Source organism: Tyto alba, unplaced genomic scaffold (assembly GCF_018691265.1).
Source record: "Tyto alba isolate M040663 unplaced genomic scaffold, T.alba_DEE_v4.0 Super-Scaffold_28, whole genome shotgun sequence".
NCBI classification, from domain to species: Eukaryota; Metazoa; Chordata; class Aves; order Strigiformes; family Tytonidae; genus Tyto; species Tyto alba.
Genome location: NW_024881302.1, coordinates 4801109 through 4819130, shown reverse-complemented (window position 1 = coordinate 4819130; position 18022 = coordinate 4801109). Strand labels below are relative to the sequence as shown.

General features: G+C 55.0%; 1 protein-coding gene across 1 annotated transcript; it reads right to left on the bottom strand.

Annotated features, from left to right (window-relative positions):
* Positions 1 to 1790: 1790 nt before the first annotated feature.
* Positions 1791 to 17851, bottom strand: MMD2 (monocyte to macrophage differentiation associated 2). The gene is made up of 7 exons (XM_033000345.2): positions 17244 to 17851; positions 5206 to 5287; positions 4379 to 4539; positions 4208 to 4282; positions 3802 to 3903; positions 3153 to 3222; positions 1791 to 2782 (listed from the first exon to the last, which is right to left on the bottom strand). Exons 1-7 carry the CDS (start codon positions 17618 to 17620, stop codon positions 2579 to 2581), a joined length of 1071 nt encoding a protein of 356 aa, XP_032856236.2. The 5' UTR covers positions 17621 to 17851; the 3' UTR covers positions 1791 to 2578.
* Between the last annotated feature and the right edge of the window lie 171 nt (positions 17852 to 18022).

Sequence of the window (18022 nt, the reverse complement as noted above, 5' to 3'; positions counted from 1 at the left end):
GAAAGGTCCTTCTGGCACCATCCTGTGCCTTGGGAGCCCCCAGGATGGATTTAGGGCCAAAAGCTCCCAATGGCAAAACGGCTTCTGGGATAAATTCCATAGGATGGAGCCCATGGACAAAACACGGTGATGGTCCCTGGGAACCATGACAGGTTCCTGACAGGGAACGTTTGCCCGGTGGCTGGGACTGCTGTGTGCATGGTCTGTCCCCAGGGTGGTTTCCCCATGGGATTTAGTGACAGAGGGGGAGGAGAGCTGGGCATATCGAGCTGCAGTTGTCATTGTGCCCCATGGTGGCTCTGGGAATCCAGTCCCCCAGACTCAGTGAAAATTGAAGCACGTATTTGTAAAATCTTGGACGTCTTCCAAGTGCTTCACGGGGTCCTCACATGAGCCCTGTGAGGTAGTCAGTGTCTTCACCCCCATTTTACAGATGGGGAAACTGAGGCACGGAGAAGGGTAATGACTTGCCAGACAGAAAAAATAGTATCTCCTACTCTAGGACCCAATATCCCGCTATTCCAACCCAACATGCTCCACCAACTGCTGGTTACTCGCAGCTCATCCTTCTCCACTCCCTCCATCTGTGTTGGGTGATGGAGCAAGGGCTGGGACCTGGGGGCCTGGGAGAGGCAGCAGCAGAGACTGGGCTCACGCTGGGTCATTCACCCCCTGTCCCTAAGACCACCCGTCACCTTGAGACGCGTCCCAGCCCAAAGGCTGCATTGGGATACCCCGGGCAGAGACATCCCCCCAGCAGCCCCATACCAGGCTGGGGTGCTGGGCAGAGCACCCAGAGCCCCTTATAGGAACCTTCTGCCTATGGAAGTGAAAACCCACCAAATTTTTTTGCTGACATGGTGACCACAGCCGCCACATCACGAGGGGAAGAGTTTCTGGACGCTTTCTCTTTGGTAATTTGCTGCAAAATGGCATGGCCATGGAGAGCTTGTCCCAGGGCACTGCAGGCTGGGGGGACCCTAAGCTCTGCAAGAGGCGGGACAGAGCCAGGAGCTCAGCTCCTCAGCACGCTGCCAGAGAAACAGGAGATGCGGGACAATGGCCATAAATCTCCTTCGCTTGCCACGCCGCGCCGAGACTGCTGCAGTCGCGATTAATCAAGAGGTCAAAAAGAGAGGATGGGAAATCGATGCCTTTGGGGGCTCCCAGGGAAGGTGTAGGCAGGGCTGAGAGCAGCGCTGCTCTGTGGGCCAGCTCCTGGCACAGAGCCTGGCTTGCACCACAGCCCGGCACACACCAGTCCCTCCCAGCTCCAGCAGCTCTGCCGGTGTGTTTGGGAGCAGGACCAGGTGTGATTTTCCCATTCCAGCAATATCCAGGCTGCTCCTGATGGCTGGGCAGGAGCTCCACGTCCCATTATCCTGCCTTGGAGAGCACTGTGTAGCCATGGTTAGGGGTTTAAAATCCAAACATCACTAGGATCCCTCCATCACAGCTCACCTCTGAGCATCACATGGGTGCATCCCGTCCCTGTGGCATTCCCAGGTATGTCAGGATTCCTCCCAAAAATGGATTTAAATCTGATCCTGAGCAAGAGGCTCATCATCAAAATGGGAGCAGAGAAGGCAGGCAGCCCTGTGGCCCCAGTCCAAGGAGGTTCGGTTCCCTCCCTCGAGGAGAAAGAAAATCCCCTGCTGCGGATGGGCTGACCCCAGCCAGGCTGGTGCCGGGAGCCGGGTCCCCCCTGTGCCCCCGCTGAAGGCACACGGGCAGCAGAGCCTGGGAGTGGGGCTGTGCTTGGGGCTGCCACTGGCACCAAGCCTGGAGAGGAAAACAAAGCACCCCAGGGAGAAAATGTCCATAGGGGCTCCCAGGGCCCATCTAGGGGGGACGTACTGAGTTGTGCATTTAATACTGGCTTAGAGAAAAGGTTTTCCAGTGCTCAGGGACTCTGGGGTGCCCTGGAAGAGATTCAAGTTTTAATCTCATGTAAGGCTTGGTTGACTCTGGACCTTCCCATCAAGACATTGGGAGGGGGGCAGCTAATGATAACATGACTCAGGACCATTTAGGAGCCGAGCCTGGGTGGTGCAGGGGTGCCACCGTGCCCCCCTCCTCAGCTGGGGCAGCCACACTCCCAGGCATCCCGGGGGAAAGGGGCTGCGTCTCTCCCCAGGCCCCGACACCTCCAGTCCCCTGAGTGGCCCATGCTAAGGGCTCCGGTAGCCAAACCCAGGGTGTCACTAGCCAGGGGCATGCAGGGCCAGGGCCCCTGGTCCTGGCAGGTTGCTCAGGGTCGGGCCGGTGAGCAAGGCCTCCCCGAGCCCTTGGCAAGAGGTCGCTCCCCTATTGCCCGCAGCCCTTTGGTCAAACACCGTGTTACGAAATCTTTGCCTAAAAAAAATAAACAGTTCCTGAGGTTAAAGAAAAAAAAAAAAAAGAAAAAAATCTGTTTAAAATCAACCTCCAGGCTCTCCTGTCTGTGCAGGAAGGGCAGCAGGGGCTGCTGCCCGTGGGGCGAGCGGGTGGTTTGGGGCGAGCCCATGGCACAGGCTGCCTCCCCGCTCCCCTCCATGCCCCTGTGTGCCGGTTGGCACAAACGATGTCTTTAAGGCTTCTACCGGGATGTTTTAGCCTCCAGCGTGCCGGGCTGGTAGAGGTACCTCCAAATGGCGTAGTAGTGGATGCCAGCTCCGATGGCCACGAAGAGGTGCCAGATGGCGTGGGCAAAGGGGATGCGACCGTCGCTTTTGAAGAAGACCATGCCCAGGCAGTAAGAGAATCCACCGGCCACCAGCTCCGGGAGGCCATCCCTGTTGGGCTGGGAGCAAGCAGGGAGGCAGGGCTCAGTGATAGCCATGGCACGCCTGCCCTCGCCCCACCGCTCCATCGAGACCAGAAGCGTGGCCCCAGCTCCAGGGTGCAGGCAGGACCCTCGCTCTGCCTTCTGCTACCCCCCTCCCCTCCAGCAAGGCAGAGGGGACCCAGCAGCTCAGTTTTGCCGAGAGGATTTCAGCGCAACGGAGCCTGGGCAGGAGGTCCTGCTGGAGGTGCACATGGGCACCCAAAGCATTTCCAAAACCAAACCAGGCTACATCTTCTTTGGGGATGGATTTTATCCACCACACAGCCTGGACCACACCAACCCACTGGAGACAAGCCAGCCCCACGGCTTCCCAGCAGTGGCTTACCATGGAGAGAATGACCAAGGCGGGGAAGAAGCCCATGATAACGTAGCACACCAGCTCCACCAGCTTGTACCTGCGACCAACAGAGAAGCTGCTTGGAGGCAGGTGCAGAGGGAGCGTCAAGTTTTACGCTTGTAACGTCCACTGCTGTGCTACAGGAAAGGGAATGGAGGTGCCACCACGGCAGGTCCCATGTCCTCAGGTGTGAGCTGCACCTCCTCAGCGGGGCTGGCACCCAGGTCCAGGGGTGATGGCCCCAACCCTGGCTTGGGAGCTGCCAGCTCAGCAGCACCAGGCTCACTTCGGGGAGAAACCTGGGGCCTTTTGCTTAATATTTGGTGCCACCATGTGGAAGAAGCAACTCATGGCAGCACGTCCCTGCTCCCACATACCTCCTGCCTGCCACCAAAGCTCCTAAAACCAGGGTGCAGATGGGGAAGGATGTGGTCCAAGGAAGATCTCGACTGCCGATTGACCAGGAGGCTGTCCAGAGACCCTGTACCTAACTAGCTAGATATCTGTCTGTCTGTCTATCTCCATCCTTCTTGATCTCCCTTCCAGCTTCGCTACCGTCGGGGCATTAAGAGGGGCTGGCAGAGCTGAGCTGGGGTCTGCAATGCCCACCAGCATGGAGTCAGGTAAAGGCACTCACCGCTCGTGGAAGAAGAAAACATAGACGGTCCCGATAGTCGCCATGATCCAAATGATCCAGCGCATGTGGGAGGCCCAGGGACCCAACTCCCTCAGGTTCAGCCTGCAAGAGCCAGGTCTGAGGTGAGGGAGGTCTAGGACAGCACCCCGGTCCAGGCTGGGGGCAGCGAGGTGCCAGGGAAACGCTGCCCTCACCCCCATGGCTCTCCTACCGAAGGGTCTTTCCAGCTTGTAACTTCAACTTGAAGGGGTTGAAATCTATACAATAGGAAGGGTTTGTGGAAAGGGGTAGGGTACAGCCTTGAGCAGAGCCAAAGCCAGAGAGGGAAACCCTATTTGTTGGAGGTAGGCTGATTTTCTCCCCTCCAGTGGGGCCAAGAAATGGCCCCCACCCACCAGCAACTCACCAGGGAGCGTACGACGCCGCAATGAAGAAGTAAATCACCATCCTGTCGAACATGTGCAAGCAGTGCTCCACAGTCCTGTGGGACAGACAGACAGATGGGTCACAGTCTGTGGCACCGGGGGCCTCCGGACCCTCACCCCCTTCCCGAGCCTCAGGAAATCAAGGCTGGTACCTGAGATGCCTCTTCTTCCAAGAGATGGTATGGAAGATGGTGGAGACAATGAAGAGGCTGGACAAGCCAAAGCCATAGATCCAGGCTGAGATGGTTTCCCACTGGTCATCAGAGAGGATGTAGAGGATGGAGCTGCCAAGGATGCTGGGCAGGATCCAGAACTAGAAGGGAGAAGCAAACCTGCTGTTGACTGTGTTTCCGTTGAGCAACTACAACATAGTCCCTGCTTTTCCTTTTAGATGTTTCTTTCGCTTCTGGTCAAAGCTACCACCCATAAGGTGCCAGCTGGCCACCCACACTGGCCAGGCAGGGTCTCTCCTTTCGTGGTGCAACTCCAGAGTAGCTTCTCCAGGTAGAAGCAGGGAGGAGGAGGAAGGCACACGGAGGATGGCTGCCTCTGAGTCATCTCCCAGGACTTGGAGTAGGAGCTGCCAGCTCCCGAGAGAAACCCTAATGTGGGGAGCACTCGCTCCCACTGCAGTGTAGGCAGCCCCATGGGGCGCCTGTCACTGTTCCTGCTGTGAAAAACACTCAATTTTCAGGGAGCTTTGAAAAATACTCCTGCTCCATTCAGCCCACAGCCAGCTTCCCTGAGGCCATGGTGGGTAAGAGCAAGGGAGATGAACACCAGCTTCCTAGGGCAGGAGCAGGGAGAGCATCTCTGCTCCCCGAGAGCACGTGGGGCACCTCTGCCCCATCACAGCCCCAAGACCCTCACCAGCTGCTCCAGGACTGAACACAGACATTTTTAGTTATTCCTTGAGGTTCCCCAGGGGATCCCTGGAGACCTGAGCACCGTTCTCCCTCACCCTGGGACAGAGACTCACCGCGTGCGTGGCACAGTTTGCAGCGTGCTCGTACTCCGTCGGCTGGTACCTGCAGTTGGACGGGACACGGTGATTCATGAACCTGCAGCAAGAAGCAGGAAGAGAAACGCACTCAGGGGATGGGTTTTTTGGGGAAAAGCCCTTTTGGAGGAGTCTGCACAGGGACACCAACCAGCCCCCCCACCCTGGAGCTCTCCCTTGGCTCAGCTTTGCTCCAGCTGCCCTGCAGAAGTGACCCCGGCACTGGGCACAGCTTGGCCCCAAATGCCAGGACCCCAGATCTTGCTCAGCTATGGCTCAGGCTAAAGCATTTCCACATAGCTGTCGTTGCTTGGAAAGCAGAAGGCAGGAGCCAGCTCTGCCTGCTGCTGTGGGCAGGAGAGGGCAGACAGCAGCAGTGCTGGGAAGAGCCCCAGCAGTGAAGGGGGGCACACAGGGTACTGGGGGGACCTGCTGCAGGTCCCTGGCCCATCCAGCAGTGACACCCTCATGTCACAGCAGCTTGCCTAGCTCTGATGAGGGTATCCCTGTGATGCCTTCAGTTTCAGGGTACCACCTGCATCTATCTCCTACCCGTGGGGGCCGCACGTCCCAGTACATATTGCTGCAGGGGAAAAACCCCTCCATGCTTCCTTGGAAACTTGTATCTCTATTTCTGTCTCTTTTAGTCTGAGGTATCAGGTTGCTCTGGGCGTTGGGAGGAACATATCAATTTCCCCTGTCAGATCAACACACAGCAAGAAAAAATGGTGTTGGGCTTGGCTAGTCCATTGCTAGGTACATAACAGTGTATTAAGAGACAAATTAAATGTGCAGCCATGATAACAGGTCAGAACAAAGTGCTGCTTTGCTCAGTGTTTTCTGGCAGGGGCCAGCAGTGGAGGCTTAGCATAAGGGAATAAGAAACAGGCAAATAGAGAGTGATCCTTCCCTGGCTGCTCCTGGTAATGAGGGATTTAAAGACTTCTGCTGTGGCTTAGGTCAAGACGGGCAAGCTGAGCGGGCGCCGGCGGGGCTGCCCTGCAGGACCTGGGCTAATTGCTTTCTGACCCCGTTTGCTCTTGGCTCTGGCACCATCTGCGGCGTGTTTCACAGCTGAGCTGCACCCAGCGAGGGAGCTCAGGGGCCGGCAGGACCTTGCCTCTGGGTCCACGGTGACTCCTTGGTCCAGGGCACTGTGAAAGGCAGTAAAAGTCCCCTCTCCCCATCCCCGACCCACCCACGCCCGTGGAGACGCCTCTGCTGTCTCCTGCCTGCTCAGCCCCACTGAGCCGCTCACTGCTGTCCGTTAAAGTCAGCCAGGATGGATTAAATACCTCAGATGACAAGGGTTTGAGTGTGGGGGGAGCATGGCCATAGGGTGCAAGGTGTTCCCCGGCAGGCAGCAGTGACAGCCCGCACAGGGAGCCTGTCCCCAGCCCCTGGCCTGCCTGCTGCCAGACCCCAGCACTGCGGGAAGATGCGTGGTCATCGTCACCAACAGATGTCTTGAATTAAGAGGGGGAAATGGAGGGGCTAAGCACCCACTGCCCTGCAAATCGAGGATCCACGCTGGGTAAATCAGGGCTTAGCAAGGATGCTGTGGTGCTGGGAAGCAGCCGGGCATCCCTGGGGATGTGCTCATGCCCAGCATGCTGTCATCTCCATCCCAGGGGACAGCAGAGTGCCCTCCCCATCCTGCCACTCCAGCCATGAGGGCTGGCCAGGCTCCCCGTGCTGGAGCCATGTCCCCCTGGCAGGAAGACATTACTGTCCCCTGTGTTGCCAGGAGACTGTGTCCCCAGCTACCCTTTGCTTTCTGCTTCCCTTTCTTTTCTCTTTTAATAATAAGAAGGCAGGGGGGCAGGGGGGAAGGCCAGACATCCCACGTGACGTCATGGTTGCTGAGGAAACATATCCGAGGCCTTTTCCTTGACTTTATTTATTTTAACAAAGCCTCGCACCATCTTCTCTCTCTTCTGGCAGTTGCTGGTCAGAGCAATAACAAGGAGCAGCAACAGGACCAGTTCCCACAGCCCCCTCCCCCAGGACCAAGGGGTGCCTGGACCCTTTGGGAAGGGATCCCTTGGGTGCAAATATCCTCCCTAGCTCTGGTACAGGGATGGAGAAGCCAGGAAGGGCCACCTTGGCTGTCCCCACGGGACAAGGTCAAACAGCTTGTGCGTCCCTGAAGCCCAAAGCCACGCTGGAGTGGCACGCTGCAAATGCCTGCTTTTCCCAGAGGGAGAAATAGCCTTGAGGAGAAACTTTTCTTTTGACCTGCAGAGAGACTGCTCTTGTTTTCCTGCCCTGTTTTCTAACAAGCATCATCCTGTGAAGGTTGGGAAATGGAGCATTGTATGTGTGGGACCTGGCTGCAGAATGCCAGGCCAGCCTGGGTACGGCATGCACAGGGAGCCCTGCATCATTCCCAGCCTGCAGAAAGTTGCTGTACTGGTGTGCAAAACCAGCCTCCGAGCTGAGCTCCAGCACAGACGGACAGAGGGACATACTTGGAGAGGGCACCTGTGACTCTCATTAGAGCTGATGAAAGCCCAGAGCAACTGAGAGCCCCAGAGGAGGCTGCTATGTGTTTCCCAGCCCCAGCTCTGTGTGACTGGGATTGGGAGAAGGGAATTGCTGGCAGCCAGGCAGAGTTCTGGGGTCCTTCAATGCACGAAAATAATAATAAGAGAAACACCTCTCCAAACTTAGGTCTAATCCCTGCAGTAAGTCTCCTGCCTGGCTGGCTGAATACACAATCAGCAGCAGCTCTGTGTCATTGCACCCATGGGCTTGGGGACACTCTGGCAATGTCCCTGGGGAGGGAGGTGGTGAGAGAGACTTGTCCCCAGCTGCTTCCAGCTTACGCTGCCACATGCCTGGGGACCCAGCAAAACTGCAGCATTGTGGCTCGCTCGACACAGCGGGCCCGGGGAGCTGCGGGCAGGTGATTACACACCAGCTGGGTGCTCCGGTGCATTTTAGCAGGTGCTTTAGGATTGCAAAGTCCGAAAGACACGGACAAGTTTAAAACCTCCTGCACAGCAGGAATACAAACATGTTCATTTGCAGGGATGATGCATGGGAAGCAGAGACCCAAGGGGCTCCCAGGCACCTTTTTCTCCCAGTGCTGTTTCTGGCAGATGCTATACGTACTGGCTATATGAGGATGGAGGGCCTGGTAGGCGTCTGAGCAAGAGTTATTCACGGCAGCCCCAGGGTTTTTGCCTGCCCTGCTTGTGCCTGCTTCCCCCTGGCCCCTTTCCCAGGGAGTGAGACTGAAAAGGGCCAGTGCAGCAGGCTCCAGCCAGGGAAACAAAGAGTCCCTTGTCCCAGGCAGCCGGGGTGAAGTGCAGAGCCGGCTTCCCAGGCTTGTTCCTTTCTCCTTCTCTTTCTCCCACTCTGTTTTTTTTTGTGGCTTGGGTGGGAGGGGGTGCGGTTGAGTTTTTTAAAAACTTTTATCCAAGAAGAAAGTTCTGTCCTCAAAAATCACGCAGGTCTGACTGGCTCTTGCTTTGCTGGGGCGAGGGAGAAGAAGGAAAAAATTAGATTAAATTAAATTATTCCTTGGGATGTCACATGTGTGAGCATCTGCGCATCTGAGCTCTCCTGGCGGAACCAAGATGACCTGTATTAGCCACTCCATGGGCACCAGACACACATGGGCCAAGCCATGGGACATTTTGCAGGAAAGCTGTCCCCTACACATGTGGTGGGGGAATGTCCCTGACGGACACCCAGGCCAAGCTGCAATATGGGAGAGATGGGGCTTAGTCCTTCCTTTGACACTGACTCTCTCCAGCTGGCCTCTGCCATGTCAGTTCAGTTCCCTCTCACCCCACTTTCCCCCTCTCCAAGTGAAGATAATAATTTTGACATCCTTTAGGTGAGCTGCTGGAAGGGTAATGCGAGGAGGGTGTAAAATCACCACTAAAACACAGATGAGGAGGCGTGAGCAAGGGTCCCACCGAGCAGGTCATCCCCGCCTTTGGAGAGAGCCAGTCCAACACCTGACAGCCCCAACCCTGCTATAAATCAGGTTATGTCCGTGACACTTGGTTGTGTATCTATACACTGAGGAGCCAGGCTCCCCCTGCACATTGCTGAGGCCACGGCCATGCCACGTACATGCCCTTCACAACCCATGAAGCAATAAATGCCAGGGCTGTGTGTTATGCTGTGGGGACAAAGGAGCAGCCAGCATGCTCAAGATTGCTCCCAGGTGATCTGAATCTCCCCAGACTAGATAATATCTATAGGTTTCACCTGCAAATGGCTTATAAAAGGGCTGGGCTTGCTCAGGATCTGGCCCTAATGTTCTTTGGAGTGGGATGTGGGTTTGTTGTGCATTTACCCTGGGGCGTTTCCAGGCTGTGTTCCCTGCTGGGCAGCTCTTGGCGATCTGACTATAAATTGAGGGGATTTCTCCTTGTGACTAAGTGTCACAACTGCATTTATAGTAACAGAAGAGACTTGTATCCTGTCAGAGAGGAAGGATGGAGAAAGCATTTGCTGGATGATGACTGGCAGTGGTGGTAAATCCTACTGGGGCCTTTTGGGTTGTCCCTTGGTAGAGCAAGTGTTGTGATTCCTGAGGTGATAGTGATGGAGCAGATTATGTCCCTGTAGGGCAGATTGGCCCTAGACTCTTTAGCACGCTGCCTGGATTTGCCCTCACCAGCCCAGAGGCTGCACACCCAGTGCAGGTGCTGGGGCTTGGTCCTCAGGCTTGCGCTCACGTGTGAGCTGCTGCAGCAGCATCCCTGTAAGCTGGGGCTTGGCGTGTGCTCTGCTTCTGACCTGTAATCTGGTAATGCCTAGGCTGCAGTCCCTGGTAAGAAGCTTCATCCTCTTGAGCTGCTCTGTGGTTTGTAATTAGCTCAGTCCTGGGGGAGCTGTGTGTGATGGTGTGGCACAGGGCCCTGACTGCTGCTTATGTATGGGACATGATCACAGGATGCAGGAGTCAGAGTAGGACCACAGAGACATATTCAGGGCCCCCCTCAAGTCCAGGCCATCGATTCTGCAACTCGATAACATGAGAAAGGCTCATCAGTCCTTCCCTTCCCCCCCACCATGGCTGCAGCTCCCAGTACAGAGCCCCCAGACTCTACAGTACCATAAAGATGCTTTATCCAGCCTAGGAGCGCTCAAGAAATCCTGCTCTTCCTTCCTACACATTGATATGAGAGCATTTACCACTGGGAAGCAGAAATGCAAAGGCTCAGGTTGATGTTGCCCAGCATTGCCATCTGCAGAACCACCCACGTGGGCATCTGCACGGCTGCCTAGCACCCTGTTAAGAGCTGAAACCTCTATTTCCATGCCTGCTCCTCAGTGCTCGCATGCTCCTACGCAAGCATATGTCACTCCTGGTTTGGAAAGCTGAGCTCTGCATGCTGTAAGCTTGTGGGTTGGCTCCCTGGGCCAGGAGAGAAGGGCCAGCTGGGACAAGCATGCTCCATGGGCTACTCCTCTGACTCCAGCCCATCCCATGTGAGAAGGAGCGGGAGGGCTGACGGAGCAAGGCAGCGCAGCATTTTCTTTTGTACTGCTTCCTGGCATCGTGCAAAGAGCTGGCAGCTTGAGTAGAGAGCAGAAAATGAAAGGCTTCTCATCTAAACCAGCATTTCTCAACCTTTCTTATGGGTAAATTAGCAGATAATGAGATTTTTTGGAATAACCTGTCCAGCTGTGCCTGATGCAAAGCCTTGCTTCCACAAAGCAAATCAAAATGGGCTGCAGATTGGATTGTCATTCATCACTTCTGATTACTCATCCTAATTTTGCTTGTTCCCAGCCCTGTGACATGTGGTAATACCCTGGGCTGGCTGTAGACCATCCCCTGGCACTATATAGCTTGCATACCATGAGAAATGCTGAACAAGTCTGCCTGTTGACTTAAAGATGCTCCCAGACAAGGGCCATGTGCTCAGCTATGTCCGTGCTGCACCTGGCTCTTAACTGCAAGCACAGATGTCCCCCATGAAGGGCCAGCAGGATGTGTCCCAGGCACATCCTGTTGCCATGAGGGTCCAAGGCTGGCAGGAGGGAATATGCTGCTATTTCCCTGACCACACCAAGGGTATACCTGATTCCTGTTTCTTGCTCCTCACCCTAGCAGAGACAAGTACACGAGGCTCCTAGCCAGGCTGGATGCAGGCATAAACCATTCCTGCACCCGTGAGAACACATCTATATCTAGCAGGGCTTGGTTGGTAAGTGAAAACTCAGCAGGTAGATCCCAGCAGGGTCATAACTTTCCATCCTTTATGCAGGGATATTTATTTTTCTCTCTGGCAGGCTTTCTGCTCTTGATGTAGATAGTATCTCTAACTCTTCCAAGGCAATTCATGACCCTGCAACTACAGCAGAGCTGTTTGTTTATTCACAACAGATGGGATTGGTGAGTGTTTCCCAAATTACTTTGAGCTAGGACTTCTTGTTTCATTTGGTACTTGTGAGACCTCCAACAACAGCTGATTAGTCACAAAATGACTCTGATGTCCCAGGTGTTTTGTGAATGTTAGGAGGACTGATTCCAGAACTGAAAATTCTGTATTATTCACTACTTGCTTGCTTGGAAAGTCATTGTGCATGTTCCTTGCTGCCCTGTCTGCATTGCCCTGAGCACAGAAATTAGTGAGACAAATCCTGAGCTGGGTCTGCCTGCTTAAACTCTGCAACAGCCCAAGGTGTGCAGGAGTGAGTGTGACCACTGGCTTCCCTGCCTGCTGGCAGAGGACTTGAACAGTTTGGGGGCTGGAACCTTCCTAGCCTCTAACCCTGGATGCCACTGTGACCATGAAATTTCATGGGCAGGTCACGGTTTCTTGGGTCCATAAGGTCTCCCCATAGCATCCCCTGAGAGATGGAGCCTGGCTCTCATTGGGGATTCCTGGATGCTACTCAAGTACAAGTGGTATCTGTAAATTATTCAGCAAGTGTCTCTGGACAATGAAGGCACAGAGGGAGAATCATGCGTTTCACCAGCCAGGCAAGCAGATACTAGGATTTCTATTAGTATTATTTGTAACAGAGAGCACGGCTGTGTCTAATGCTCTGGTGCAAGACAGTGCTGCTCAGCACAGCAGAAGTAGTAACTCCTTGCCCCTGACCTGCTGATGTCTCTCTGCATAAAATCTTTTTCTCAGCAGCAGCAAGCCTGGACTATAAACAGGAGCACAGACTTGGATCCAAACTCCTCTAAAGATCAACACTGCTCAGCTCAACTAATTGGCAACTGAAGCAAACATCAGCAATATGATGCTCGTGGTATCATGTTATCATGAGAAGTCTCAGTGTATGACATCAAGCCCATTGGACTCTGGATTTTTACTGCATGAAAATGTTGAGGTTCAGTTACACCTGGAGAACCCGAAAGTGAAACCTCAGTTCTGTATGTTTGGTCATGTCTCCTCTGCCTTGCTCAGCCCCTGCTCTGAGCATCCATCCCCTTGCAGCACCTCTCTGGGTACTCAGCCAGTCTCCTTTTGCAGCTGCAACCAAGCATCCCCCAGGAGCAATGAACTGAAATAACAGTTATGCTCTTTTTCCCCTTCCTTCCTATAGGACTTGTAGTTGGTTTGCATCGCTTTGTCTTGCTGTGGAGCTGGGGGTGTGGGAAGGGAGGAGGAGGAGAGGAAGGCGAGCCTGGGAACAGCCCTGGCAGAGCCCCATTTCTCTCATTCACTGACATGCTGTGCTGGGCAGTGGCTTGAATTTCCCATGCATCATGTTGGCTGCTACCTCATGGAGCTGGCCATAGCAAGCTGTGCCAAAGAATCACATCAGGCTGATATCCAACACCAGCTGAAGGAGGGAAAAGACCATCGTGCATGCATTTCCCAGACAGCCAAGAGACTGTCCTTCCCCCAAAAGCACAAGGCATGGGGTTTGGCTTGCCCAGTGCCGCACATCTCCAGTGCGGTGATCCCCACCTGAGCCCATCCTGCCGAGTCCCCCAGCCCTCCCAAAGGAGGGAGTGGGGCAGTTTGAGGTAATACCCCATCACAAACGATGCTCTGAGTACTTGTTGCCTTCCAAATACCTGACTCAGATGATAACTGTGCCCTGGGCATCTAAACCTACATGAGAGGAATCTTACCGCTGCTATCTTAAGAGGCTATCTGAGTCAACCTGGCCCCACAGAGCAACCAATATGGAAGTGGTTAGTGACATGAGGTGATCCTGGTTTTCCCTTGGTATTTTTGGGGCATCCCCATCTCTTGGAGCAGTGCTTTTTGTAGCAGGGGGATCTGCTCAGCTGGGGCAACCTGGCAGGTCTTGCTGGGGCTGGTGCTTGCACAGTGAGGAGCTCCTGTCTCAGGTGGCTCCAAGCTGCAATATCAGTGCTGAAAGCATTTTTCTTCACTGCTTCATCCCACGTGGGCTCTGGGGGAAGCAGAGCTCGTGGAAAGAGTGTGTGGGAGCAGGCAAGGGCTGCTCATGCTTTCATTACAAGGCAAACGGGGACCAGATCTTCCCAATACAGTAACTTGGTTCAGGCTGTCAGACTGGCATCGTTTTTCTTGTGTTTGGGGTCCGAGCACCTCGATGTTTTCTCTCCCTCCTATTCCTGTTGGTTCCCCTCTCCCTTTCTTTCCCAGAGATGCTGGAGGAGGAGTCAGCTGATGTCTCCTTGTTCAGTAATTGCAAGTGTAGGGAGCGTCAAGGAAATCTTCCCTGCTGCTTTTCCCCAAACTTGGAAGATTTGCTTTTGAGCAAGTGTATAGTTCAGATCTCTGTCCTCTTGTGTTGGTGAAGGGTGGCCATGTCTACACTGCGGACACTGGGCAGGTGAGGACAAGCCTGGACCATGTACCTACAGAGGTCCCTGCTCTCCCTAACCTCCTGCTTCTGGGCTCAGAAATTAATGTGGATTTTCCTGGCTGCTCCTCTCTGTGTTACTCTGCACAGGGCAAGACAAGTAAATGCAATAAGATTTAGAGCCTTTTACATGAACAAATCAAATCGTGAACTGCTATCAGTTTATTAGGATGATTCAATGCCCTGCGCAGTCTGCAGCTCCCAGCAAACCTGCTCCAGAGCTACTGAAGCCGGCCAGATACAGCAGGTCCCCGCTTAATTGTGTTTCCTTTCAATTATGGGTCTGGATGGTCAAAATCTGGAAAGCTTTTTGTGTCCCTGCAGGGAGATTGGGGCTGAGCCACAGCCCCAGGGCAGCTGTGTGGGCAGGAAGCAGAGGACCAGATCTGAGTAAAAAAGTGGGCCAAAGCTGGGTCAAAGCTGGTGGTGAGGTGGAGGGAGGGATCAGTTACCAGCTCGGTGTAACCTGGCCGATGAGTTTGTGATGAAGATGCAACTTGCACCGATCTGTTGCTCTGGAGGGAAACCTGCACCACTTTGGTGAGCTGGGAGGAGGGGAGGAAAAGATGGAGGGAGAGTGGGGGAATAACTGTCTGGTGGTTGGATAAAGCAGGAGAAATCACACCTGCTTGCACCCTGTCACTGCATGCTGCTGCTGGTGTCATGGATGAATTTGGCCTGTCAGGCAGGAGATGGCTATCACTTGCCATGGTGCAGGCTGTGAGCGACACAGCAAAAGCCTGGTAGCAACCATGCTTTTTAACTCCCTTTTCCTGCAGTGGCAGATGATGGAAGAACCTCCTGGACCCTGCAGCAGAGAAACCACCGAGAGCACAAGCTGCTCAAACAGCATTGCCATGCATCCCTAGTCCCACCACGGTGACAACCACCTCCCTTTGCTTTCTTCCACTCGGCCCCAACCATGATGCACTATCTCCAAAGCCCAGCTGGGAGGGATTTGGGGGCACCCTGGTGCCCCTCCAGCCCTGAGTTTTTCCTGGCAGTTCATAAAATGCTCCCACATTGATTCCTGCCTTTCATCTCTTTGTTCAAAGCCCCATGCCTTCGCTGCAGTTTTCACACAACAGGTCTTTCATCATCACGCTGTATTTTATCTATTCCTTTTGGCGGCTGTATTGATGGCCAAGTTCCTCCTTTCTTGGTCCTCACTCTAAATTAGATAAAGCAATAATAAAATGAAGCTATTCCAGGCTTTTCTACCACAAGGAAAACTTTCTGCCCTTTTTTTTTTTTTTTTTTTTTCCCAAGGAAGGCCACAACCAGGAGTTTCTTATCCTCTGAAAAGGTGTTGCAAGATGCTTCTGATGCCTTGAAAGGCAAGTGCCACTGTGAGCCCCAAGGCTTCTGCTCACCCCAGTCCCCATCACAGAGCTTGGTCCCTGTTACCTACAGCCCAAGGAAACTGAAAGCATCCCTAGTACAAAGGAAGGAGCATTTTTGAGGGTTTCTTTGGGGATGTGGCACAGCAGAGCATTTCTGCAGAGAGGAAAGCTGGTGTGTGTGGAGCGCAGGGGGGATGGGGATTAGCCACTGTTATTTTTAAGCACTAGACTAAGAGGATCTCTGCAGCGATGTAAGAAGCTCTGGGTTAGCATCACATGCTGGCGACTGACTGGGGGTGAAAGCTGAAGGAGCACCCATCTCCTCCTGCTCCCTGTCCATCCCTGGCACCCAGCAAGAGCTGGAGGATGCCCTGCACATGGGTTCTACCCCTGCAAGACACTCTGTAACACCTCATCCCCATTGAACAAGTTGTCTCCAGAAAAGACCACAACAAGGTTTGGGCACACTGATTTTGGACAAACAACAGGTTGGCAGATGGGTTCAGGTATGGGGAGCAGCCCCCACTCTGCTGTCCTGCTTCCAAAGAGCCTCTGTACCAGTGCTCTGGGCAAAAGTACAGTTTTCTTCAGGCTCTGGGGTTACAGAGCTTTGCTCGGCTCCATCTTCCCCTGGCCCTGTCCTCTGCATGCCGGCTGGGAACAACAGGTTTGAATTCTCTGTTTCAGAAGGAGTTTTGTACTAGATGCATTGTGCAGATCTGCTGGGTACCTCCTGCATCTCCTCCAGGCGAAGGTTATTGGCATAATGATCTTTGAGCAGGTGCCCACATATTTCAGGCAGCTTTTGGGGGGCAAGCATGGATTTTCCCTGTGGGACACCTAAGAAGGAGAGGAGCTGGTGGCTTAGGGGAGTGGGAGGGAGGTCTCTTGCCCTTACCAAGCCCAGACAAATATGCCTCAGGGGGTGCTCCTGGCTGGAGCAGGCAAGAAACACCATCACCCCTTCTTTCCAGGCAAGTTTTTCTCTGGTATCTACCTCTAACAGGACCACCGGGAGTCTGGCAGTGGCAGCAACAGAGCTGAGAGCCCCTGGGAACCACACCAGCCCGTGGGCCCCTCCACAGCTATGAAAACATCCCCACCCCAGTCACAGGGAACTGAGAGCAAAGCCTGTCCTTGGTACAAAACTGAACACCCCCAGCACCATCCCCCCCCAAGCCCCATCTGGCTGTGCAGTGCCCGATGCTGTGTGATCTGACTCATCCTTGGCCAGCTGGCGTGCCGGAGGGCTGCGGGCAGCCGCTGTCCCCGTGTCACCCACCAGCTCCTGCACATCTGATCCTGCAGCAGCGTGCATGGCCCAGTGCCCTCTGACCCGTGCCCAGCGGTCCTCAGGTTTCCCCCTACACAGGTAACACCACGAGGTTTGCTAACGCTCCTGAGCTATTAAAACAAGTCCCCTGATGCTGCTGAAAAACCTCCCTGGGTATTCCATGGAAGGGGAGAAGGTTGGTGGACTGTGGGACCAGCCCCCAGCCCTGAGGGGACTTCACCTGGGTGCAGCGGGGCCCTGGGCAACACTGGTCCCTCCACAGAGGGTTTTGCAGCCGTGGTGGGGTCTGTCCCCGTGGGGTGTCAGGCTCCTGGTCTCCCAGCAGCAGGAGAAAACCGGTGAAGTTGAACCCAGCGTAAGACAGCGAGGGCTCCCAAGGATGCTCTGAATCCCTTAGGGATGCAGAAAAGCGTTTAGCCTTCTCCCAAAAGACCAGCCCACACCTGCCCTGGGTTTTGGGGCACTTAGCAGCTTTTGAAGGTCCCTTCGGGCTCCATCCCCGCCGGAGCCGAGCCCGGGCAGGGGCTGGGGCTGTCTTGGGGCTCCGCAAGCACCCGGGGGGTCGGGGACCGCCGCACCGACGGCTTTACCTGGCGTAGCGCGTCTTCTGGAAATCCAGGACCCGGGACACGAACATCGCGGCGGTGCCATGGGGGTCCCTGGGGGGGCGGCGGTGGCTGCTCAGCCCCGGCCCGGGGTGAGGATGAAATGCCTCCCGGGGGAACCGCACCAACTCCGCGGAGTCCTGCGGGGCGAGGAGGAGAAGGGGCGGCCGGTCCAGCCCAGTCCAACCCAGTCCAGCCCGGCCCCGGCCCCCTCCCGCCCCCCCTGCCTGCTCGGGAGAGCGACCCGAGGAAAACAAAGGCGACCTCCGGGAGGGGGGGAAGCCAGCCCCGCTGCCGCCCTCCGATGTGCAAAGAGGAGGAGGAGGAGGAGGAAGAATCAAAAAGGGAGGGGGGGATCCCATCCAACTCTGCCCGGCCACAGCAACCTGCACGATCTCCCTCAGCCGCCCCGGCAGCTTTAAGCACAGCTAAAAATATTCCCCCCTCCCCGCCACCACCCCCGGAGGATCAAATAGCAGTAGGTTTGAATTGAAAATGTGATTAAAGCATCGGGGGGATGGGGGGCTGGGGGTGGGGGGGGCAGGGGAGCGGCGAGTGCAGGCAGCCTGCCCTCTCCCCCCACGCTGCCCACGGCCGAGACCTCCGGGGGGCACTGAGAGGTCCCTGCCTGCACGCTGCCTGCCCCCGGGCAGGGCCAGTCCGCCCCGGCATCCTTAGGGAGTTGCTTTGTTTGGCTTTGCTTTTATTTATTTGATTTTAATGATTTTTTTTTCTCTCTCTCCATTATTTTCCAGGGGCCCCAG

Bases quoted from the DNA above. Each gene is read 5' to 3' on its own strand.
- MMD2 (XM_033000345.2), bottom strand. From the start codon at position 17,620: ATGGGATCCCCCCCTCCCTTTTTGATTCTTCCTCCTCCTCCTCCTCCT. The intron at 4,540-5,205 runs GTGAGTCTCTGT...TCTCCCTTCTAG, and splicing joins CAAACTGTGCCACGCACGCG to TTCTGGATCCTGCCCAGCAT. The intron at 2,783-3,152 runs GTAAGCCACTGC...GCTTGCTCCCAG, and splicing joins CCTTGGTCATTCTCTCCATG to CCCAACAGGGATGGCCTCCC.